Genomic DNA, 23,944 nt, shown 5'->3' with positions numbered 1-23,944 from the left:
CCCCCTACATTGATGTCCTTTGAGAATGTTACCCACACCCTTGTGTCCATTCTGTTCATTAGGAAGACTTTGATCCAGTCTTCAGATTCTGGCCACCTAACCCTTTGCACGGGTGGAGGAAATTTAGGGGTGGTGGACCCTTGGGAAATAGAATCATGTTGATTCCACTAGTGTCCCTTTGCCGTTGGTGGGCCCTCTAGAGAGTCCTTAAATGGCTCCCTCTGTTTTGTGTCTGTCTATATGTCTGTGTGAGTTGAGCTACTCTGCAAAAGCTGGGGTGACCTAATCCCTATTGCACTGGTTCCATGTTGTACCTAGCCCCTGCTCTGAGCTCCCTTCCTGTTCCTCGGGCAGGCCTGTCCATCCCAGTTCCACGGGGCCGCAAGGGAAAGAAAGTCAAGTCCCAGACCACTTTTGATCTCCAGAAAGCAGAATGGATCCACAAGTACAACCCGGACACACTCTTCCAAGACGAAGGCTACAAGAAACATCTCAAGCACCAGTGCAACAAGTAAGATGGGCAGGGGAAGGGCGGACCAGCTTGGGACTTCTGTAAAGCCAACCCCTAGATCTCAATCTTTTTTCAGGCAGAAAAAGTGGGAGATCCAATATGGTAGACAAATAGTGCCAGATCCCAACCTCATTCTTCAGAATTCTAGTTTTGTCATTTTCTCAATTTGGTATCGAAGAGGTCACTGAAAAATAATTGCATGGTACTGCTGTCCACATCATCCATCTCTCTCTCTCTCTCTCTCTCTCTCTCTCTCTCTCTCTCTCTCTCTCTCTCTCTCTCTCTCTCTCTCTCTCTCTCTCTCTCTCTCTCTCTCTCTCCGTCTGTTTATCTATCATCAATCATTTATCTCTCATCTGTCTATTTGTCCATCCATCATCTTGTCTATCTATCTATCTATCTATCTATCTATCTATCTATCTATCTATCTATCTATCTATCTATCTATCTAATTTCTACCCCACCTTTATTATTTATACTAAACTCAAGGCCACAAACTTACATAATGTTCCTTCTTCTCCTCTTTTTCCCCACAACAACAACTGTGAGGTGGGTTGGGCTGAGAGAGGGTGACTGGCCCAAGCTCGTCCAGCTGGCTTTCATGCCTAAGGTGGGACTAGAACTCACCATCTCCTGGTCATTGGCCCGAAGTCATCTAGACGCTTTCACACCTACAACGGGACTGGAACTCCCAGTCTCCTGGTTTCTAGGCCACCACCTTCACAGCTACACCAAACTGGCCTTTTCAGCTCATGCCTTTCTGTCTGCAAAAGAGGAAAGAATGGCAAGCTGGGGCAATTGAGGGCTCTTTGGTGCTTTCATATGGACAGGCCTCTCTATTGGTTGAAAGAAATCGTTTGCCCTTGTCACTGACTTAGCAGTGGGTCTAGCCCAGGGGTAGGCCACCTTGGCTCTTTTATGACTCGTGGACTTCAACTCCCAGAATTCCTGAGCCAGCATGGCTCAGCTTGGAAACCTCTTCCTTTCCCCTCAGCATGGCTGGCTCAGGAATTCTGGGAGTTGAAGTCCACAAGTCACCAAAGAGCCAAGGTTGCCTACCTCTGGCCTAGGCCGCTTTATGACTCGTGGACTTCAACTCCCAGAATTCCTCAGCCAGCAACAGGGGTAGGCAACCTCGGCTCTTTTATGACTCGTGGACTTCAACTCCCAGAATTCCTCAGCCAGCATGGCTCAGCTTGGAAACCTCTTCCTTTCCCCTCAGCAGGGCTGGCTCAGGAATTCTGGGAGTTGAAGTCCACAAGTCACCAAAGAGCCAAGGTTGCCTACCTCTGGCCTAGGCCGCTTTATGACTCGTGGACTTCAACTCCCAGAATTCCTGAGCCAGCATGGCTCAGCTTGGAAACCTCTCTCTTTCCCCTCAGCATGGCTGGCTCAGGAATTCTGGGAGTTGAAGTCCACAAGTCACCAAAGAGCCAAGGTTGCCTACCTCTGGGCTAGCCAATGTCTTGGAAGATGGGTGGATGCAGTTTATCAATTGGTCCTTCCAACCGAAAGGCATTATTTTTCCTCCTAGGGTGCTGCTCAGGGTCCGCATGCTTTACTACCTGCGTCAGGAGGTGATTGGGGACCAGGCCGAGAAAGTTTTGGCAAGTGCTGTTTCCAGGTAAAAATTCACCTCTGCAAAGGTTTCCTGCGGGGTTCTGTGTGCTTTTACCAATTACCGATATGCCCACCTTTTCTTTCTGTATGACGACTTTGCCGTTACCACAAGTCAACGAGTATAGTTGGGATGGGAAGCAGTCACTGACTCAGTGGATGTCATGATAGGAACCTTTTAGTTTACGGGTGTGTTAATTTGATTTCTGGTTTAAGAAGAGATTGGACAACCATCTGTATAGGGTTTCCTGTTTGAGCAGAGGGTTGGACTAGAAGACCTCCAAGGTCCCTTTCCACTCTTGTCATTCTGTTCTGATTTTTTAAGGCTGCCCAGCCACCAGATAGCTCTTCTTACGATGAGCAATCGCGGCGTTTTCTTAGCAAATTCTGCGGCCATTTATTTCTTCATTAAGTATATTTACTTCTCCAAGTCAAGTCATTTTGTTAAGAGAGATTTTGTCCCCGGCAAAAGAGCCCCCCTCATTCTTTTTTTTTTCTGCTGTAAATGATTTACTACGGTGTATCTTAAGGGCAATCCACTCTATGCTACGAGTAAGACCTATCAGATCAGAGCCTGAATTTTGGAAAGTTTTATTTTGTTAGTTGCGAAGTCGTGTCCGACCCATCACGACCCCATGGACAACGTTCCTCCAGGCCTTCCTGTCCTCTACCATCTTCTGGAGTCCATTTAAGCTCACGCCTACTGCTTCAGTGACTCCATCCAGCCACCTCATTCTCTGTCATCCCCTTCTTCTCTTGCCCTCCACCTTTCCCAGCATGAGGCTCTCCTCCAGTGAGTCCTTCCTTCTCATTAGGTGGCCAAAGTATTTGAGTTTTAGCTTCAGGATCTGGCCTTCTAAAGAGCAGTCAGGGTTGATCTCCTCTAGGACTGACCGGTTTGATCGCCTCGCAGTCCAAGGGACTCGCAGGAGACTTCTCCAGCACCAGAGTTCAAAGGCCTCAATTCTTTGGCGTTCAGCCTTTTTCATGGTCCAACTTTCACTGCCATACATTGCAACTGGGAAGACCATAGCCTTGACTATACGCACTTTTGTTGACAGGGTGATGTCTCTGCTTTTTAGTGTGCTGTCTAGATTTGCCATGGCTTTCCTCCCCAGGAGCAAACGTCTTTTAATTTCTTAATGTCTAGTTTCAAGATTTATTGGTTCCTGTTTAATACCTCACAACACCTTGCGTGTTTCCTTTTGCTTCTGTTTCCAAACTTAACTCCTGCAGCGAAATTGACATCTGGTTTCCGCTCGTGGATCAGGCAGAAGTCCCCACAGCCTGGTGGGATACGGAAGCAGACAAATCTTTGCTTCTTGGGGTCTTCAAACATGGTGAGTAATACTTTTGGACAGGTACGGCCCTTCTTTCGCAACGAGGAAGGGGGAAACCGTGAGGCCCAAAACCAGAGATGAGGCAGATCCAGTCAAGTTCAATCCTTTATTTGCTTACACCTAATTGACAGATTCCTTAACAGCTGTAACGAAAAAGATCATCATAAAAAGGGTGTGATGCCTTCTTTAGCAGTGGAAATTCTAGTTCCTGTTGTGGTCATAAATCAAGCACCACCTATAAATTATCGTTGGAGAGAAGCCACCAAATCTAAATTATACTAACTCTACATTAAGTAATCTAGAGGACTTTAAAAAAAACAACAACAGCCTGCCAGTAAATGTACTAGAAGGAAGTTTTGCACCTCCAAAGCATGCACTTGCTGATGCAGCTAGAGCAGGGCTTTTCAACCAGGGGTACGGGTACCACCTGTGGTACATTGGCACCTGGCAGGTCGTACGCAACTATCCTAGAACAGTGGTAGCGGGGGAGAGGAATGAGCTGAACCGTTGGCATCACCGCACAAGCCTGAGTGAGAGACGGCTGGAGCTGCAGGGCTGTCAGGGCTCAGCGGAAGCGCCAGGATCAGCGCCAGGCTCCAGCTGGAGCTCAGCGCTGATCCTGGCGTTTCTGCTGAGCCCAGAAGAAGCGCCGATCAGCTGGAATGTTGCAGCATCTCCAGGGTCTTGTGATTTACATTCAGATGCTTGGCAACTGATTCCTATTTATGACGGTCACAGTGTCCCAGGGTGAAGTGATCAAAACGTGGTGCAACCACGCAGCGGGGGGGGGGAGTAAAAATCAAACACCCCCCTACCCCACCGCCCGCTGGCAATCCTCAACAGAAATGCTCACAAGAGTGAAAACCTCGGACAGGAGGAAGAGCGCCACCAGGCGGGCAGGCAGGTGTCTTGCTCGGCTGTGGCTTGGGGGGGAGGCACTTTTTTCAGTGCCATTGTAACTTCAAACAGTCACTAAGCGAACTGTTGTAAGTCGAGGACTACCTGTACTTCATCACTTTTTCCCTTTTTTTTTTTTTTTTTTTGGTCATCAAGTTTTTGACGCCTTGCTAGGCGACTGGTGGTACTCGGATGTTGCCATATCCTAAAAGTGGTACAACGGGTGAAAAAGTTGAAAAGCCCTGAGCTAGAGAGTAGAAGATAATCAAGAGACACGCAAAAAGAATTTTGCACAAGGCAAACATGCTTTTCGGACAAAAAAATGATATGAAAACATTGGCCAAGAGTCGACTGAAGATTCCTGGGCCGGGAGCTCTAGAATCTTAAATCTCAGCAAGTGGCGGCGTGTGACCAACTTTTGGACCTGAAAATGAAGTTAAACTGGACCTCATTACTCTTTGAATCAGAGATCTCTAAGGAATCCCAAGGGCTAGAGCAGGGGTAGGCAACCTCGGCTCTTTTATGACTCGTGGACTTCAACTCCCAGAATTCCTGAGTCAGCATAGCTACCAAGTGATCCCGGAAGTATTGTATCCATGCATTGAGATGCTCTAATGTTTAGCTCTCGTGTCAAAGCCAGGGGGCGACCAGATTACTATTTAACGCATGCGCAGAGCATATTCAGACAGGGCTCTGGTAGACTAGCCCAGGGTTAGGCAACCTCGGCTCTTTTATGACTCGTGGACTTCAACTCCCAGAATTCCTGAGTCAGCTGACTCAGGAATTCTGGGAGTTGAAGTCCACGAGTCATAAAAGAGCCGAGGTTGCCTACCCCTGGGCTAGAGGCTTAACTGGGAAGCTTGACTCTATTTCTAACCTCTGCCTGAGGTTACATGGGGAGGCACTGATGTTTGGCCCTTCCTACAGGCTACGAGAAGTACAACACCATGCGGGCTGACCCGGCGCTCTGCTTCCTGGAGAAAGCCGGCCGCCCGGATGATAAGGCCATCGCTGCTGAGCACCGTCCGGATGTGGGCGAGGGGTAAGAGGCTGCTGGGGTTGAGCCGAGCCATTCCCAAGGCTAGGGGATGGGCTAGATGGGCTGGGGTGGCGGGTGAGACGCACACCCATGATGACATGCCATGCTAATACCGAGGCACCGAGGGGGACAACGGGCCCTAAACTCGGGTGTCTTTGAGTTAACATTGCTTCTCAGAGGAAGTCCTGAGGTGTGTCTGAAAAGGGGGGTGGGTGGGAAAGAAGCGGGATTTCCGCCGCAGTAATTGACTTGGTCTTCTGCCCCCGACAGGGTGGATTTTGACAAGGACTGCGAGGATCCGGAATACAAGCCCGTCGGAGCCCCCGTCAAGGAACACGACGAGGAGGTGGGATCCTAAACCGGCTGCACTGGTTAATGCAGCCCATCGCTGGCATCCTCCCCCAGTCTTAAAAAAAAGCAACAGAGGGCCGAAACGTTTGAAATCTTATTGCCGTTCAAATCTCACCGATGCTTCTGGTCCTTGTTTTTATTTATTTGTTAACATTTAACACCACCCCTATCCCAGCGTACTCCTTTTTTTAAAGAAAGAAATCATTTTCTCCACTGTTTCGTGGACCTGCAACCTGCCGTGTCAAGACTGTGCTTTGGAACACGGGAGGGGGAACCTGTGGTCCTTCCGACGCAGCTGAAATTTATTTTTATTTATTTATTTATTTATTTATGGGACTTATATGCCGCCCGACGCAGCTGAAATTTATATTGATTGATTGATTGATTGATTGATTGATTGGACTTATATGCCGCCCTATCTCCCGAAGGACTCAGGGCAGCTAACCACAATAAAAAAATACAATAATACAAAAGTTAAAAAAGAATTAAACTAGCAGCCCCAATAATAAAATTAAAAACATTTTTAAAATCCCTGTCGTCAGTCCAGGTCAGCCTGATGGAAAAAGGAATGTTTTAAGGCCGCGGCGAAAGGACCGGAGATCCCAGAAATACCCTTCCCAGCATCCTTTGCCAATAAGACTTGACAGGGAGGCATGCTGGGAGTGGTAGATGAGCGATCTGGGGACATGCCCAGATACCCGCCAGTCGAATGTAGAGGTCTGAACTTTAGAATATCCTTCAGGATCTCAAACGGTGCTTTTTCAAAAGGCATCCGGACTACTGTTGTTGTTTTTTCCCCCCGAGGAACTAAAAGGAAGAAGACATTTTGCTTCTCATCCAAGAAGCTTCATCGGTTCTGGCAGGATGGTTGGGGAGATGGAAGGATTAGTTCTTGCAGGATTGGTGTGTGGGTGTGGGGTGTTTGGAAGATACATATTTCTTTGAAGTCATCCGGTCAATCCTTCCCACCCTATCAGAATTAATCCTTCCATTTCCCCCACCATCCTGCTAGAACCATCTTTTTCTTCTCGTGCCTCGGGGTGGTGGTGGGGAGGGGAGACCCAGTCCAGTTGCCTTTTGAAAAAAGCACCTTAGAAACAGCTATGAGCTGGATGACTTAACATGAATTAAACGGCAAGCAGATGTACCAAACAAGGAGAAAGTAGCCTGTAAGCTACCTGGGGGCCCATTTGCACCTTGCAAGGTTGCTTCCTCCTTTCACCTTATTACCCATCGTTTTTTGGATGCCAGAGAGACGTCTTAAAGGCAAAAAAAAAGCTGTTTCATGTCTAGATGAGTTTATGGAGAAACATGTGGGAAACAGTTGAAAACTTCCAGCTGCTTCCATGTTTTCAGACCTAGGAAGAATTGTGAATGAGATAAGACAGCAGCAGTTGGGTGCCACAATTTTGGGGAATACCAGGTTGTTGTTTGTTTCAAGAAGTTTTAAAAAAAAACCAACAACCTTGAATTGAACATTATTCCACTGATTTGATGGCCTCGTCCATATCGTTCTATTGTAAATTTAAGTTTTCATTTCTGATGTTTTTGCAGTCAGCCAAGGTTGGCCTAACGTGCCATTTGCGTTAGGCAGAAAGCTTTTTACATTCATTTTATTTATTAAGGCCGTGCAGATTTTGAAAAGAACTTTTTTTAAAAAAAATGGTTCAGATATAACATGAATGTGCGTTCAGCACCTTTTTGCCATTTATTAAAATATTTCTCTTTTCTCTAGCTTCTGCATGAGCCTGAGAAACAATTAGAAACCACTCATTAATGTTAATGCAACTTTAAAAGCAGTTACAATTTTTGGGAGGTTCAGATTGAAGCTTAAAAAGAGAGAGAGTGCTTTAATCAACAGGAGCAATAGACTATGTCAGGGGTTCCCAAATGGGGGTGCGAGTTGATATTCCAGGAAGTGCAAAAACTTGACTTTAGAAGTTTCAAAATTATAGTGTATATGCTTTCACAAATGCAGTGTTGTGCGTATAGGTGTGCTTGCCTCCACCACTTCTGCAGTCCGGTTCCGAATGGGCTGCAGCTTGTGACTCCTAGGCCAAAATCCATCAACCCTGACTAGCCGTTGTGGCAAGCCACTTTAATAGCACTAACCTTTCCATTCCAGGGTGAAGCACTAATGATGATGGATGAAGACATATCGGTGGTGGATGGCGAGGAAGGTAATTACTGTCTGAAAGAGCTTGGTGAAGGAGGGGGTGGCAGTTAAGCTTCAAAAGCATCTCAACCTTGGGAAGAAGGGTCAAGTGGAGGCCTGGAGGATGCCAGAGTCACATGGCCATCCCTGTCATCATTCTCTAGGTCAGCCAGGGAATCTCTTCTGGCCTCCAGCCTCCGCGCTCACAGCCCGTTTGCGGCGACTAATCACGGCCTTCCAGCGGAGCTACAAGCGTGAGCAACTGAAGATGGAGGCCGCGGAGCGGGGGGATCGGCGTCGCCGGCGTTGCGAGGCCGCCTTCAAGCTGAAGGAGATGGTGCGTCGAGAGAAGCAGCAGAGGTAATCTTTGGGACCTGCTTTGTAGCCTCCTCTTTTCCCCCTTTTTTTGGAGAAGCCGATTAAAGAGGGGTACTTGAACCTGCGATTGAGTCCTCGTAAAGAATCAAGTTCATGTGTTAAGTTGTAGTTGAGAAGATTTATTTCTCAAGCCTATACAAAAGAATCTAGTCAACTAAAGTTCATTGCTGAATTGGTGCCAGACAAGGATCCACAGAATTTAAGAAGAGTTAGAATTGGACCATTTGTGGGAACGTACTGATTCTAGGCTGATGACTCGCTTAAGGCCATCCCTAGCTCTGCCTGCTCTTCTCATACATCAGACATGTCAAAACACAAAGCCCGGGGGCCAGATCAGGCCCGTGAAGTGGTTTCATGTGGCACGCGAAGCCATCCTGGAAACAGTGAGGGAACGGCCCCCACTGCCTTGGCCCTGGCCCAGAGACCCTCCTCCTGCCAGAGACCCTCAGATCTGTCCCACTCCTGCCCAGGCCCCCATAGGCACCCTTGATGCGAACGATGTAGAGCTGGCCATGCCCACCCAGTAGGCCATAAGCACTCTAGCCACGCCTACCCATTAGGCCACGCCCACCCTGGCCATACCCACCCGGCCCCCTGAGAGCAACCGCAATGCTGATGCGGCCCTCAATGAAATTGAGTTTGACACCCATGTCATACATCATCAGTTCATGGAGTTGTTGAGCCACTTTTGAGTCAGTTGCCTTGTCTTAATCCAAACCAGCTACGTCATTGTAGAGAGAAAAGGTAAGAAGAAGAAGAAGAAGTGGAGGCTTTCCATCCCCAACTTTGTCTAGCTAGGGCATTTGAGAGAAAAGGTAGATGACTCTTTCAGTCGACGAGCATTGGGCAAGAGTGCTTGGCCCATTGGTCCAGCATGCAGTGAGGGAGTTCAATGATCATTTGTATCCAAAGGTGGACACGCCGTGAACAGTCGGATTTCTATCGTGTGGTTTCCACGTTTGGAGTGGAGTATGATCCAGACACGATGCGGTTTCACTGGAGTCGGTTTCGGACCCTTGCCCGCTTAGACAAGAAGACTGATGAGAGCCTAGCCAAGTATTTTCACGGTTTTGTAGCCATGTGTCGACAGGTTTGCCGTCTTCCTCCTGCTGCAAGCGATGGTGAGTAGCGGAGTCTGGATGGGTAGAACATCTTTAGGATGCCTGAGCACTGGGTTCGGATTAGCCATCTCTTGATCTGCATTCCTCGAGTCCTCTGTTGATCTAATTGCTGAAAATTCAGACCTACAATCACACCTAGGAAGAATTGTGAATGAGATAGACAGCAGTAGTTGGGTGCCACAATTTTGGGGAATACCAGGTTGCTTTTTTTTTTCAAGAAGTTTTTTTTTTTAAAAAAAAGTTGCACACTGATTTGATGGACTCGTCCATATCGTTCTATTGTAAATTTAAGTTTTCATTTCTGATGTTTTTTGCAGTCAGCCAAGGTTGGCCTAACGTGCCATTTGCGTTAGGCAGAAAGCTTTTTACATTCATTTTATTTATTAAGGCCGTGCAGATTCTGAAAAGAACTTTTTTTAAAAAAAAAAGTTCAGATATAACGTGAACGTGCGTTCAGCACCTTTTTGCCATTTATTAAAATATTTCTCTCTTCTCTAGCTTCTGCATGAGCCTGAGAAACAATTAGAAGGCTCTCATTAAAGTTAATGCAGCTTTAAAAGCAGTTACAATTTTGGGGAGGTTAGGGTTAGGGTTAGGGTTAGAGAGAGATTGCTTTAATCAACAGGAGCAATAGACTATTATCAGGGGTTCCCAACTGGGGGTGTGAGTTGATATTCCAGGAGGTGGAAAAACTTCAACTTTAGAAGTTTCAAAATTATAGTGTGTATGCATAATTCATTATTTTGAACTTTTGTAAGGGGTGAGAGAATATATCAGAAGCGTTCTAGGGCACGCGGGGTATACAGAAGGTTGGGAGCCGCTGGACTAGATATTCTTGTGACTTCCCAAGTACTTCTTCTAAATTGTTCCGGAAGACTGGGAAAGGAATGGAGAAAAACACGGACACAAACAATCAAGAGACAGCAAAGTCGACTGACAGTTTTTCCAAAAAGGGGCAATTTAGTCCAAGTAGAGAAAGCTTTTGAAAGAAGCTTTTCAAAGCATGCAAAAAGACTTTGCCCTGTTTAACTCACTTTAAGTGAGGCTGGGAAGTCACTCTTACAGATTCCAAGATTCATTCTCTCTCTCTCTCTCTCTCTCTCTCTCTATATATATATATATATATATATATATATATATATATATATATATATATATATATATATATATTTAAATTCCATTTATATCCCGCCCTTCTCCGAAGACTCAGGGCGGCTTACAAGCTTAGCAGTAGCCTTCATTCTATGTATTGCCTGCTTATTAGGGCTTTCATACACCCCCCAAGCGGCATTATTACAAAGTCAGCTTAATTGCCCCCAACAATCTGGGTCCTCATTTTACCTACCTTGGAAGGATGGAAGGCTGAGTCAACCTTGAGCCTGGTGGGATGCGAACCTGCACTAATTGCAGGCAGCTGGGGTTACTTAAGGAGGCATTAGCCCACTGCTCCACCAAGCCTATACTACTCTTGAATTAAGTCGTCCCCATTTTTTTACATTTCACTTTAAAAAAAAACGGCAATAAACTGTCCGGTGGTATTGTTTGAGATTCTGTGAGTCTTGCCCAAGATCCTTGGAGATCAGCGAATCAGTGTTTTATCATTCTGATCGAGATGTGAACGAATCTCTGAAAAGTAAGCCATAAGGCAGCAGTCTTTCTGGACCGGCGGGGGAGGGGGGGAGAGGGAGGGGATGGTTGCATGTACACGAGTGCTGCTTTCACAAATGCAGTGTTGTGCGCATAAGGTGCGCTTGCCTGCACCACTTCCGCGGTCCGGTTCCAAACGGGCTGCAGCCCGGCACTGGGTCACGGATTGGGTGTTGGGGACCCCTGCCGTAAATCAGTCTTTCTCAAGTTCAGCCACTTTAATCTGGGTTAACTTTAGCTCCCAGAATTCCGGAGGTTTACTGGAATTAAAGTCGACACGTCTTAATGTTGCTAAAATTGAGAAACAATGCTATAAGGCCGTGGTGGCGAACCTATGGCACGCGTGCCACAGGTGGCAGGCAGAGCCCCCTCTGTGGGCACGCGTGCCGTCGCCCCAGTCCTAGGCCTTCAGCTGGGTTTTATAAAACCTTTTCGCTTTAGGCTTCCGCCGCTGTGTGCAAAACAATACAAAACAATCAATCAATTTCAACTTCTCGCGGGGAAAAAAAAAGATCTTGCAAAGTTGGAAACGATTGATTGAACTTTTTAGTCCCACACCCAGTCTGCCGTTACCACCGCAGCCAGGCCCACCCAATGGGCCACGCCCACCAGGCACCCGAGGATACATAAGTGGGTTTCGTGTTGCAGTTTGGGCACTCGGTCTCTAAAAGGTTCGCCATCGCTGCTATAAGGGCTTCAGGCAGTGGGCCGGGAGGGATGGGGTGGAGTAGAAGAGAAACGACTTGGGAAAAGAGCCCGAAACGGGAAGATTTCTAGGTTCACCTGGTTTTCGCTTCCTCTCCAGAGTCTCCCGACCCCACCCTGTTCATCGAACCCATCACGGAAGAGCGGGCCTCCCGCACCCTGTACCGCATCGATCTCCTGCGCCGTCTGCGGGAGCAAGTGCTGTGCCATCCCCTCTTGGAGGAACGCCTTGCCCTGTGCCAGCCTCCTGGCCCCGAGATGCCACTGTGGTGGCAGTGCGGGCGCCACGACGGAGAGCTGCTGCGGGGCGTGGCCCGCCACGGTCTTAGCCAGACTGACACCACCATCATGCAAGACCCAGACTTTTCTTTCCTGGCGGCGCGGCTCAGCCACCTGCACAGTCGGGCAGGGGGCCCAGGGACACCCCCTCTTCCGCCCCCGGTGCCAGCCCAGCCTACAGGGCTAGCCCTTCCGGGGGCCAGCACGGCTGCTGCTCCATCCCCCCTGCTCCTCGCTCCGCCTTTGAACGAGCCACCTGCTCCGCAACAGCCCCTCGCCTTGCCCCCCAAACCTGAATCGGCTGAGGACTCCGACTCCGAACTTGACCTCAGCAAGATTTCTGCTTCGTCGTCGTGTTCGTCCTCCTCGGGCTGCTCCGATGACAGTGAGGGTGAGCTGCTTTTTCAGATGTGTCCCTCCTTTCCCTCTCCTGGCGGGATTGGCCCTAGAAGACCGCCTTTTTCTACTAAAAATGAGAAATTCCTATTAGTGGGAAGGTTGTTTTTTTTTTAAAAAAAACTTGCCTTTTTACAGGAGCAACAAAATCCAAAAGAGGATATTTTGCGCCCTCTTCTAGGGAATTCAGGAGAATTTTCCTCCTTCCCCCCCCCCCCGCCAATTCGTAATAATCCAATAGGTTATCTTAAACCTAGGAGAAATTATCCTGACAGAGGCACATCACAGAACCGAAACCCAATTTATTCGTCACTAATACCTACTTGCTTCCTTTTGTTGCCTGGGGCACATTATCAAAGTGGAGTAATGGCTGAATGAGTGTCTCTTTAATGTGCATTGATTTAGTCATGACTCTTTACCATTTCTGGATCAATCTGCAATTCTCTTCTATAAAACCTTTCTTTATTGTTGCACCTGACATGCCCTAATGCAGTCTTTTAAAAAATACAGCATTCCATATTAGATTACTTTTTGCCACTCAGCTTTATTAATAGCCTTTTCTGTCCTTTATTTCTCCGGTAACGGGACTCGTAAGCAGCACGCTTGGAGATTTTCAGCTGGCCCTCCTGCCAAGCATTGAATCAATGCAGCATGGATTGACTTTAGCAAAAGGGTGTACGTGAGCTTGCTTAGAAGCCACATACATACATACATACACACACACCCAAAAAACATCCCCTTTGGGCACTTTTAGTATTGGGATGGTGCTGTGTAACCTGCCCACCCACGTCCTTCTCTTCTCTCCTGTCAACAGCTTAAAAATCCAAATAAATCACCAGAAACATTCCGGTTCTGGAATTCTTTTTGTTTATTGGATATACGGCATAGTTCTTGTCGAAGCCAAATTCCCTCTGGGGTTCCCAGCCACAGATCAAAGAATTAAACAACAGTCTCATCGTCCAAGCCCCCGCCCTTTCCCATAGTCACTGTAAACAATTTCCCTTTGTTATGGGAACCGTCTGCTTTTCTTCCACACCTGCTTCGGTGTCCTTGGAAATGGCTCAGGCTCTCACAGTACTTTCAGCAGAATCAGCAAAGTTTCATTTCTTCATCTAAACCAGGAGTGTCAAACTGCCGGCTCGCGGGCCGGATGTATCATAGCAAAACCGCGCCCACCCCATTGCCAGCAATGGCAACAAAAAAAGTTGCGATAGGTCACAACACGTCATGTGACTTTGCAAGTTTGACACCCCTGATCTAAACCCTTTCAAAGCAATACCACCACCACCACCCCAACTCTAATGGCAAGAAGAAACAAAGAGGCAGGTAGCTGCCAAAGTTTCATTCTTGACCCCTCCTCATCTGGAGCAGACCCTCTCCTCTTTCCATCCCAAATCCCTTCCGACATTCTCGTCGTTGTCTTCCTGCCAGGTGAAGAGGCTTCTTGTGGCGGGAAGCTCTTTGAGGAGGAGGAGTCCTCGCTGCTCTCTCTGCCCACTTCTCACGAGGGGAACTCGCCGCAGCCCAGTGCCTCGGATCTGCTGCTGCAGGAGCGCCAAAGGGCCCACGAGTGGCCAAAGGTAACGGGCGAGCCCGAGAAGGCAGGGATAATGCTGGAGTTGCATGTTGCACTAAGGGGCACATTCTTCCATTTCCGACCCTGAGTGGGCTTTGCTTTCCTCGATTCCGTCGGATTCAGAGGAAATAATTGCATAGGAATGTTTACCCCTGGCCACTGATTCCTTTACAGGTAGTCCTCGACTTACGACCGTAATGGAGCCCAGATTTTTTGTTGTTGCTGAGTGAGACATTTGATAAGTGAGTCTTGCTCCCCCCCCTTTACCGCATTCCCTCGCCACCGTCGTTAAGTGAACCACTGGAGTTGTTAGTCACACGGTTGTTGAGTGAATCTGGTTTGCCCATTGACTTTATTTATTTATTTATTTTATTACATTTATATACCGCCCTTTCCCGGAGGACTCGGCGATTTACAGGGTAATTAAAAACCAAAATACAAAAGTTAAAAAACCAAGTTTAATAAAAAATTAAATTTATCCCTGTATAAGTAAAACCCCAGTTAAAATAAAATTAATCCTCAGCCTGGGCCAGAGAGCTCGAAGAGCCAGGTCTTCAGGCCCCGGCGGAATGAACGGAGGTCGGGGGCAGTCCTCAGCTCCACTGGCAGCTGGTTCCAAAGGGCAGGCGCCCCCACTGAGAAGGCCCTATCCCTGGGTGTCGTCCGCTGGCAATCTGACTTTGCTTGTCAGAAGGTCGCCAAAGGGGATCACTTGATCCCTGGGACAGTACAACGGTCGTAAATGCGAGCCAGTTGCCAAACGTCTTGAGTTTTGATCACATGACCATGTGGATGCTGCGGCAGTCGTTAAGCGTGAAAAAGGGTCACAAGTCACTTTTTTCAATGCCGTTGTAACTTTGAACGGTTACTAAAAGAACGGTGATAAGTCGAGAACTATCTGTATTTGTCCCTGCTCTGCTTCTGAGTACAGCTTGAATTCTTGGTAGAATTCTGCGTATCTAAGCAGCCATTAGAAATTCTTTTTTTTTTTAAAAAAAATAGCATATCTCTGCAATGGAGTACTTAATATATTGTGGCTTCTTTGAGACCATGAAATTTCCCCCTCGCCATTTAAACAGGATTGACCCAATTTATTTGGTCTGAGCATGCCTAGAAATGATGCAGAAGTGCTTTACACCTCACACTCCTCTTTAAAGCAGCCACCTTTTTCGAATGTCTCTGTGAGTCTGAGAAATAGACACAGTTACTTTAAGAGACATCTTGAGTAAGTGAATTCCTTCCCTCAAGCAGCAGCATCTCTTTACAGACTCCAGCAGAAGCCTGAAAAAAAGATATGGCTGTTTTAATGAATGTCAAAGAATGGCTGTGTTCAGAGTTTTGAAGCACTTCTAAGTAATTTTTCCAGAATGAGCAATTATTGTGCTTCACACTCATAAATTAAACAATAAAACTCTTTATTCTCCCCTGCCTTGGAGATATTTCATATTTGAAAGGTAGCTTATTAACACGATTGCATTTAAAAATATTTTTTGGGGGGCGATGTTACCGTTTTTCGTGAGTTACTATGTATTTTGTGAGGTCTTTCAGCTGCGAAAAATCTGGAGATTTCACTGAGATATTGCCAATTTCATGAGAGCATGGTAATTTTTTAATTAGGGGCAAGGCGGGGGTTTACCCAACGAGAGTGCTTAGAACAGGCATGTCAAACTGCCAGCCCATGGGCTGGATGCATCAGGCCAAAACCGTGCCCACCCCATTGACGTCGCGAGTTTGACATGCCTGTCTTAAAGGTACAGTGTTCCCAGTCCATGATACACATAACAGTCTTTCCGACAGAAAAAGCATTAAGAATTGTAGTGGCGCAGTGGTTAGAATGCAGAATTGCAAGCTAATTCTACTGTCTGCCAGCAGTTTGAACCCGACCTACTCAAGGTTAACTCAGCCTTCCATCCTTCCGAGGTTGGTAAAATGAGGACCCCGATTGTTCGGGGCAAGGTGTTGACTCTGTAAACCACTCAGAGAGGGCTGTAAAGTCTTACGTCTAAGGCCGGGGTGGGGAACCTTGGCTCTTTGATGACTCGTGGACTTCAACTCCCAGAATTCCTGAGCCAGCATGACTCAGCTTGGAAACCTCTCCCTTTCCCCTCAGCAGGACTGGCTAAGGAATTCTGGGAGTTGAAGTCCACGAGTCATAAGAGCCAAGGTTGCCTACCCCTGGTCTAAGGGCTGTTGCTATTAAGTGTGGAGCCCGTGGTGCTCTCCGAGCTCGGTTGACTAGCGAGCACCATCAAAGCATTAAGTGTTGGAGAGAAGTTGAGCTGTCTTGGAGAGACCCAGTTCCCAAATGGGAAAATGTGGATTGAATTGGAAGGAACCTTGCAGATGTTGGCCTCTTTTGCCCAGACTAGTAGTATCTCTTTCTCTTACTTCTGCAGGACCGTGTCCTCATCAACCGCATCGACTTGGTGTGCCAGGCTGTGCTGTCCGGAAAGTGGCCCTCCCCACAGCAGGGCCAGGTAGTGTCCTGTGTTGGCCAGGGAGAAGGCCTCCCCCACTTGCACGGAGAGTACACCACCTCCCCCATCCCTCACATCTGCCCTCTGGCATCACAAGAGGAAGGCACAGCTTCCTTCACCCGCCTCCGACACGGTGGCCAAGAGAAGGAGTTTACCGTACAGATCAAAGATGTGAGTTGAAGATAGGTGTGGAAGAACAGCATCAATCCCTCCCCCACTTCCCCCGCATGCCAGGACCGCGTCCCTGTGCGAACCAAACGGCTGTGTCATCGGAAATTTGAAAATTGACGAAACGTGAGATTTAGCTGCTAAGTAAAGCAGCAAAATGTGCCAAATTTCCACGGGGGACCATTTTGGAAAAAGCAGCTTCTTGTTCCCACTAACACCTTTAACTTCTTGTCCAGTTCCTCAAGGCTTGTTGTGTGACCACCCTTTTTTGTAGGCCACAGTTTGAGGTCATTTGGTGAGAATAACAAAGAGTTGGAAGGGACCTTTGGAGGTCTTCTAGTCCAACCTGTACCATTTCAGGCCAATGGTTGTCCCAGTCTCTTCTTAAAAACTTCCAGTGTTGGAGCACCCACAACTTCTGGGAGGCAGGTCGTTCCACTGGTTAATTGTTCTCACTGTCAGGAAAGTTCTCCTTAGTTCTAGGTTGCTTCTCTCCTTGATTAGGCTCCATCCGTTGCTAAAGACAGAGGTAGAATCTGCTAAGGCCCCTACTCTTTCCCCCCCCCGCCCCCCGCCGCCACTCCGCACTCCCTCCAAGCCTGTCTAGAAGCTTAGATTATCCTGTGGATAATCAACATATTTTTGTGCCACCGATTTACATTATTTGGGGTTTTCCCCCCCCTGAATTCCAACCACCCCATCCGTGGGAACTTTTAAGGCTTAATCGGGAAGGTATGTGGTGGGAGGGTGGAGCCGGGTCCTGAATTCTCCACCCTTGCCCTAACACTCTGTTGCCTTTTTTTTTCTAGGAAGAAGGAATCAAACTGACTTTCCAAAAGCACAAGCTGGTCCCAAATGGCACCATTCGGGATCGGCCTGCTCTCACCCAGAAGAAAAGTAGCAAAAAAATGGTGGAGGTAAGCAACTGCTCGCTGCAGAGAGTCAGTAGTTGAGAGGGGCGGCCGCAGGCCTCCGATCCATCAGTCAGCGGAAGGGAGCACGTTGGTGCCACTGCAATGCAAAGGGAGGTGGAAGAGCTGTGTTAAGAGGCCCTAACTTTTCAGCTTTTCTTCTCTTTTTTCCTTTCCTTCTTTTTCTTTTCTTTCTTTCCTTTTTCACCTCCCTCTTCATCTTCCTTCCTTCCTTCCTTCCTTCCTTCCTTCCTTCATTCATTCATTCATTCATTCATTCTCTTTTCTTTCTTTCTCTCTTTTCTTTCTCTTCTTTCTTTCTTTCTTTCTTTCTTTCTTTCTTTCTTTCTTTCTTTCTTTCTTTCTTTCTTTTCTTTTCTTTTCTTTTCTTTCTCAGCTGGAACTGCAGTGTCTGGAAGCACTGAGGGGCCCAGATATTGACCTGGAGGCTCGTATCCCAGTGGTGAACAAGACCGATGGGACGCTGTTGGTGGGCGACGCGGCTCCCCGCCGGGCTGATCTGGAGGTGTGGCTGCAGGCCCATCCTGAGTATGCGGTAGATCCTCGCTTCCTGGCTGTAAGCATTGGCTCAGCTATGTGTCTTTGGTTGCCCATGGGGTGCTAATCTTCCGCCTTTCCCTTTGGGAAACCTTTCCTTTCCATCCCCAGACATCGTTTCTCCCTCCACGTCTCCCGCAAGGTGGCGTAACCTGCTAAGATATTGTCCTACTTTTTCTCTTAAGAAGATGTCTTGTTCTTTCATCTTCTAAGAAACTCTCAGAGCCACCAGGCTGAAACAGTTGAAGCCAAATCAAGAGTCTTCAAAGCCAGCACACTGATCTGCCCTAACCAGACGTTGCAAAGGGGCCACAATTTGCCTCTTCTGAGTGAGACTTTAAATGCTTGCTTCTAATTGCAAGTGCGCTCCTAGTCTCAAGAACCCAGCCTTCTGCCTGAGGATATAACAACCCCCCCCCCCAAATCTCCAGGAGAGATTAAAGCCCTCTATGAGTAGAGAGAGGGGTGGCGGGTGGGTGTTAACAGGTAATCTTCAACTTACAACCGCAACTGTAAGCCCAAGCTTTCTGTTGCTGAGCGAGACGGTGGTTCAGTGAGTTTTGCCCCCAATTTTACGACTTTTCTTGCCGCGTTTGTTAAGAGAATCACTAAATCAGTGACACGGTTTCTAAGTGAATCGGGATTTCCCCCATTGACTTTGCTTGTCAGAAGGTCGCAAAAGGGGATCATATGACACACACACACCACCACCACCACTGGGGCACTGCAACTCTCATAAATACAGTTGCCAAACCTCTGAATTTTGATCACATGTCCATGGGGATGCTGCAAAGGTCGCAAGTGATAAGCGGTCATAAGTCCCTTTTTTTCCAGTGCCGTTGTAACTTTAGAACAGTCACTGGACGGATGGTTGTAAGTCGTTGTGATTCAGCATCAGCCTATGATACCGGCAGCTGAGTCTGATGATTCTGAAGAGGAGGAGGAGGATGGGTTTGGAGAGCCTTTGGTGTCAGAGGGAGGCTCTGATGCACTGCAGGACTCTCAGCCTGGCCCCTCCCGTCATGTTCCTCATCAGACTCAGCCTTGTGAGCACGAGGTATTGGATGTAGATGATTCACAGCTGGATCTATTCAGGGATGCTAGGAGCAGGAGGCAATCCAGCAGAGTAGAACAGAGAAAGGCCATGAGGCAACTCGGTGAGAGGAGGAGAAGGCAATGAGAAGCCACACCTTGGGACTGCTGATAAAAGGGGAAGGTGTGGGAGGTGCTGGTTGCTGAAGGCAACCGTTTGAAGATCATCTGCTAGAGTCCTGGTCTGTTATTCCTGTTTAACTCTTGTTTGAACTTTTGGTTTAACTCGTTTGAACTTTTGATTTCTTTGTAAATAAATTTGGTTGGGTTTTTCCAGCCTGTTGACTATAAAAAGGGGTTGTCCCTGACATTCAAACAGGGCTGGTCATAGGCTGGAACAGAACAGTCATGAACTCCCTGTATGCATCCAACAGAAAGAATCCTCATCCATCTTTGCTCTCTCCCCCCACACACACACTTTATTTTCTCCTGCGTGGGGGTGTTGCGCTCTCTCTCACACATTCACACGCATCCTGCTAAAACTGTCCCTACCAAAACAGTCAGCAATTCTAGCCGAACACGTGTCCAGAGATCTCAAGATCAAAGCTAGGAGCAATGAGTTACTTTCCTTCTGTCTAATGTAGCTGAGAAGAAGCAGAGTGCCCGATGCAGTTAACTTGGGGCGGAGGCTGGTCGCTTCGGGAAGGAAAGGGTGTAGCATAGCCCAAGGAGAGATGGAAGTTAAAAGCCGCAAGTGGCAGTAGTAGGGAGGTAGTATGAAAGAACATGGAGAAAGAGAGTCACGAAATTGCAGCCTTAGTAATTCTTAGACTTTATCTGGCTTATACTTTTGGACTTCGGGGAAATGTATCCTTCTTCCTATTGCTAGAATTGACAAAAAAAATGACTGCCTGGCCTTTTCTGGCCTTTTGCAGCTTCTCTCCCATTTTTGGGATCCTGCAAGTCTCTCTCCCAGAGCCATGAGGAGAAAATGCAGGGGGGGGGAAAACAACCCACCTCAAATTACCTCACTGAACAGCCAGGGAGACCGAGTCAGCTTTGCCTTTTTTCATCAGGATATTTAAATATTTCTAACACTGTTTGAGATGGATAACCCCAGATTTGCTGAGTAAAAAGAATGAATCCCCCAAATAAGAGAGGATGACTATATAAGACGCAGGTAATCAGGTACACACTGAGCAACATCTAACTCAACCTGTTTTCCCCTCCCTTCTCTCCAGTACATGGAAGAACGCCGGAAGCACAGATGGCCCCGGTTCCCAAAACCTGTTCCAATAGAGCCAAGCTGTCTGGTAGGGCTGGAGAGGATGCAGGTAGCTGGTATTTCTGCCAACGGTAAAAAGGTAATTAAGATGGAGATAACGATAACATTCCTAAAAAAAATGGTACAAAAGATCTTTCAGTTTTTCAGGGCTTGATAAAAACGCTTTAAGCGCACAATCTCAGACACTGTTTAAGAATTCATGCTCACACCCAGAGGGTGTGGACGGTTGGATGGATGGATGGATGGATGGATAGATAGAGATAGATAGATAGATAGATAGATAGATAGATAGATAGATAGATAGATAGATGATAGATAGATAGATGATAGACAGACAGACAGACAGACAGACAGACAGACAGACAGACAGACAGACAGACAGACAGATAGATAGATAGATGTTGTTGTTGTTAGATGCGAAGTCGTGTCCGACCCATCGCGACCCTATGGACAATGTTCCTCCAGGCCTTCCTGTCCTCTACCATCTTCTGGAGTCCATCTAAGCTCACGCCTCCTGCTTCAGTGACTCCATCCAGCCACCTCATTCTCTGTCGTCCCTTTCTTCTATTGCCCTCAATCTTTCCCAGCATTAGGCTCTTCTCCAGTGAGTCCTTCCTTCTCATTAGGTGGCCAAAGTATTTGAGTTTTAGATAGATAGATAGGTAGATAGATAGATAGATAGATAGATAGATAGATAGATAGATAGATAGATAGATAGATAGATAGAACAGAGAAGGGATGGATGGATGGATGCATGATAGATTGATAAATAGATAGAAGATAGATAGATAGATAGATGATAGATAGATAGATAGATAGATAGATAGATAGATAGATAGATAGATAGATAGATAGATAGATAGATAGATGATAGGACAGACAGAAAATGGATGGATGGATGGATGGATGGAATGAAGCAGGCAGGCAGACAGGTGTACAGATATAGATAGATGATAAATAGAGAGGGAGATGGATGCAGGCAGGCATATAGTTATAGATAGATGATAGATAAGAGATGGATGATGGAGAGAGATGGATGGATGGATGATTGATGGAGAGAGAGAGAGAGAGGTAATCCTTGATTTATGACCACAATTGGGACTGGATGTTCCATTGCTAAGTCATGCAGTTGTTAAACGAAGCGTGCCTGATCCTACAACCGTTTTTTTTGCCCCAGTCATTAAGTGAGTCCAGCTTCCCTTGCTGAGACTTTGCTCGTCAAAAGCTTCCTGGGAGGGTCACAGCTGCTAATCACAGGACCCTGCCAGGTCACAAATGCTTGTTGGTTACCAAGCACTTGAATTTTAATTGTGCGCCCCTGCGGACGCTGCGACTGTTGTAAGCGTAGGACCAGCCATCATTTTTTTTCCAGGGCCGTCATAACCTTGAACGGTCGTTAAACAAATGGTCGTATGTCAAGGACCACCTGTATTTATTTTTTTCTCTCTTTTTTTTCCAAAAAAAGGCTTGCTCCTCCCACTTGAGCGGGTCCCTGGAGATCCCGTGCTTGCCAATGCCCAGAGTCAGCCCATCAATGGAGGGAGCCACTTAACCATGTCAGCCATGGGGTATGAACACGGCTTAATTTAGTCTCTGGTTCTCTGCAGGGTTTTCTTCCAGATCCGACGATGAATCGCCTCCTTCCGGGAGCCGTGGGGGCCGCCGACAACGCACAGAAACGCGGTCGCCAGACCCCGATGGAGTTTTCCAACATGATGGCTCTGATGGGGGCCGGTCGGGTCCAATTAGGAGCCACAGGGCCCCTCTCTCTGCACCACGCACACTTCCAAGCCCCCCCAGCCCACGGCTCTGCCTTGCAATACATGCCATTCCCCGCCGCCGCTGCCGCCGCCACCTCCTCCGGCAGCCTTCTCCACCCGGGACTGGGCCACGCCGGCTACGCCGCCGCCCCTTTGCATCTGGGCCACCCTCAGCGTGTGGACGAGGACGAGGAGGAAGACGAGATGGACGACTTGTCTCAGGGCTACGCCAGCTCGGAGCGGGACTTTTCCTTGCTCGACGACGACCCCATGATGCCAGCCAACTCCGACTCCAGCGACGAAGGGGAGGAGGAGGGAGAAGATTGAACGGACGTCTCGAGGGGCAGACGGGCGGATTCCGACAGGGCCAGCTCTTTCCCTGGGGGTGGGGAGGGGCTAGCCGTCCTCATGACATTGAATTTGAAAGGCCAGAGACTCCGGGAGGGGGGCGTTGGGCCTCCCCCCCCCCTCAGCAGACAGGTTCCCTTCGTCCCACGTCGGTTGCTGGGAGGACAAAGCAGGGTCCTTCAAACCCAGCAAGGGTTGGATGGCGGGGAAAAACCACGACTTGCCTCCAAGGGTGCTCGTGCGGGGCTTATTTCTTGGAAAAAGAAAAAATTAAAAAGTGGCTGTCGGTCGGGTGAGCAGATCTGCCCCTTCTTCCCGCAGCACTTGGAACTGTCGCCCCGAGAACTGTCTCCCCTGGCTGCAAAACCGAGGCGGCGAAGGCCACCCAGCCCTCCTCCTCCTCCTCCTCCTCTTCCCCCCCCCCCCCATTAAGCTAAGACGACCTGGATCTAGGTAGCAGCTCCTTCCCTTTTCTGTGGGTCTCCCCACAGCCGGCTCCGTTCGCCGCCGTTGCCGCCACCACCGCCCCGGGTTCACGTGCTGTAATATAAGTGCAAAAGGAGAGTGGGGAGGACGCCGTTTCCTTTCCCTCCGTACCCCTGCCTCCGTGCGGGTGGGGTTTATATTTATAAATATGTAATATGTCTTGTGTAATATGGGCCGAGGCTGTGGGAAAGAATGAATTGTGAGGGGAGTTTCGAAAAAACAAAAAAACGTCACGTTGGGCGGGTGTTTCGGGTGGCCGGGGGAAGGAGAGACAATAGAGCTTCCTGTAGCTGGATTCTCCCTTTTTTTTTCTCCTTTTGTTTTTTTTTTTTTAATAAAAGGAAGAAAATGCACCAAAACGTGAGCCCTCCCTCGCCCACCCCGTTCTTTTGCGGCGCCGTTTACGAGCCGCATCAATCGAAACGAAAGTAATCTTAGGAATACCTGGGGAATCAATCCGTTTGGGTTTCTAGGACAGGGCTTTTCAACCAGTGGTACGGGGTACCACCTGTGGTACATTGGCACCTGGCAGGTGGTACACGACCATCCTAGAAAAGTGGAAGTGGGGGAGGGGAATGAGCTGAACCGGTGGCAGCACCGCACAAGCCTGAGCGAGAGACGGCTGGAGCTGCAGATCTGTCAGGGCTCAGCGGAAGCGCCAGGATCAGCGCCAGGCTCCAGCTGGAGCTCAGCATTGATCCTGGCGCTTCTGCTGAGCCCAGAAGAAGCGCCGATCAGCTGGAATGTTGCAGCATCTCCAGGGTCTTGTGATTTACATTCAGACGCTTGGCAAGTGATTCCTATTTATGACGGTCACAGTGTCCCAGGGTCATGTGAAGTGACCAAAAGCTGCTGCAACCACCCAGCAGAGGCGGGGGGGATAAAAACCAAAAATACCCCACCCACC

General features: G+C 48.1%; 1 protein-coding gene across 4 annotated transcripts in view; it reads left to right on the top strand.

The window, feature by feature from the left end:
- The window catches only part of LOC308676236 (chromodomain-helicase-DNA-binding protein 8-like), an 81,108-nt gene extending 57,388 nt beyond the window's left edge, over nucleotides 1-23,720 (top strand). For 2 of the 4 annotated variants that reach the window (XM_081342052.1, XM_081342051.1), the window contains exons 23-37: nucleotides 355-511; nucleotides 2,046-2,135; nucleotides 3,365-3,468; nucleotides 5,293-5,407; nucleotides 5,675-5,750; nucleotides 7,881-7,935; nucleotides 8,075-8,270; nucleotides 9,201-9,409; nucleotides 11,862-12,431; nucleotides 13,868-14,016; nucleotides 16,409-16,660; nucleotides 17,467-17,574; nucleotides 17,966-18,145; nucleotides 20,400-20,522; nucleotides 22,051-23,720. In XM_081342052.1, the coding sequence (XP_081198178.1) occupies nucleotides 355-511; nucleotides 2,046-2,135; nucleotides 3,365-3,468; nucleotides 5,293-5,407; nucleotides 5,675-5,750; nucleotides 7,881-7,935; nucleotides 8,075-8,270; nucleotides 9,201-9,409; nucleotides 11,862-12,431; nucleotides 13,868-14,016; nucleotides 16,409-16,660; nucleotides 17,467-17,574; nucleotides 17,966-18,145; nucleotides 20,400-20,522; nucleotides 22,051-22,530 (2,864 nt within the window). In that variant the 3' untranslated portion in view covers nucleotides 22,531-23,720. Of the gene's footprint in view, nucleotides 1-318; nucleotides 512-2,045; nucleotides 2,136-3,364; nucleotides 3,469-5,292; nucleotides 5,408-5,674; nucleotides 5,751-7,880; nucleotides 7,936-8,074; nucleotides 8,271-9,200; nucleotides 9,410-11,861; nucleotides 12,432-13,867; nucleotides 14,017-16,408; nucleotides 16,661-17,466; nucleotides 17,575-17,965; nucleotides 18,146-20,399; nucleotides 20,523-22,050 lie in introns of all 4 variants that reach the window. The other 2 variants (XM_081342050.1, XM_081342049.1) reach the window with 1 other exon arrangement.
- The last annotated feature ends 224 nt before the right edge of the window (nucleotides 23,721-23,944 follow it).

This window comes from Vipera berus (genome assembly GCF_964194415.1).
Source record: "Vipera berus genome assembly, chromosome: W".
Classification (NCBI taxonomy): Eukaryota; Metazoa; Chordata; class Lepidosauria; order Squamata; family Viperidae; genus Vipera; species Vipera berus.
The sequence above is the reverse complement of the archived record's forward strand: the minus strand, read 5'-3'. Positions and strand labels throughout refer to the sequence as shown.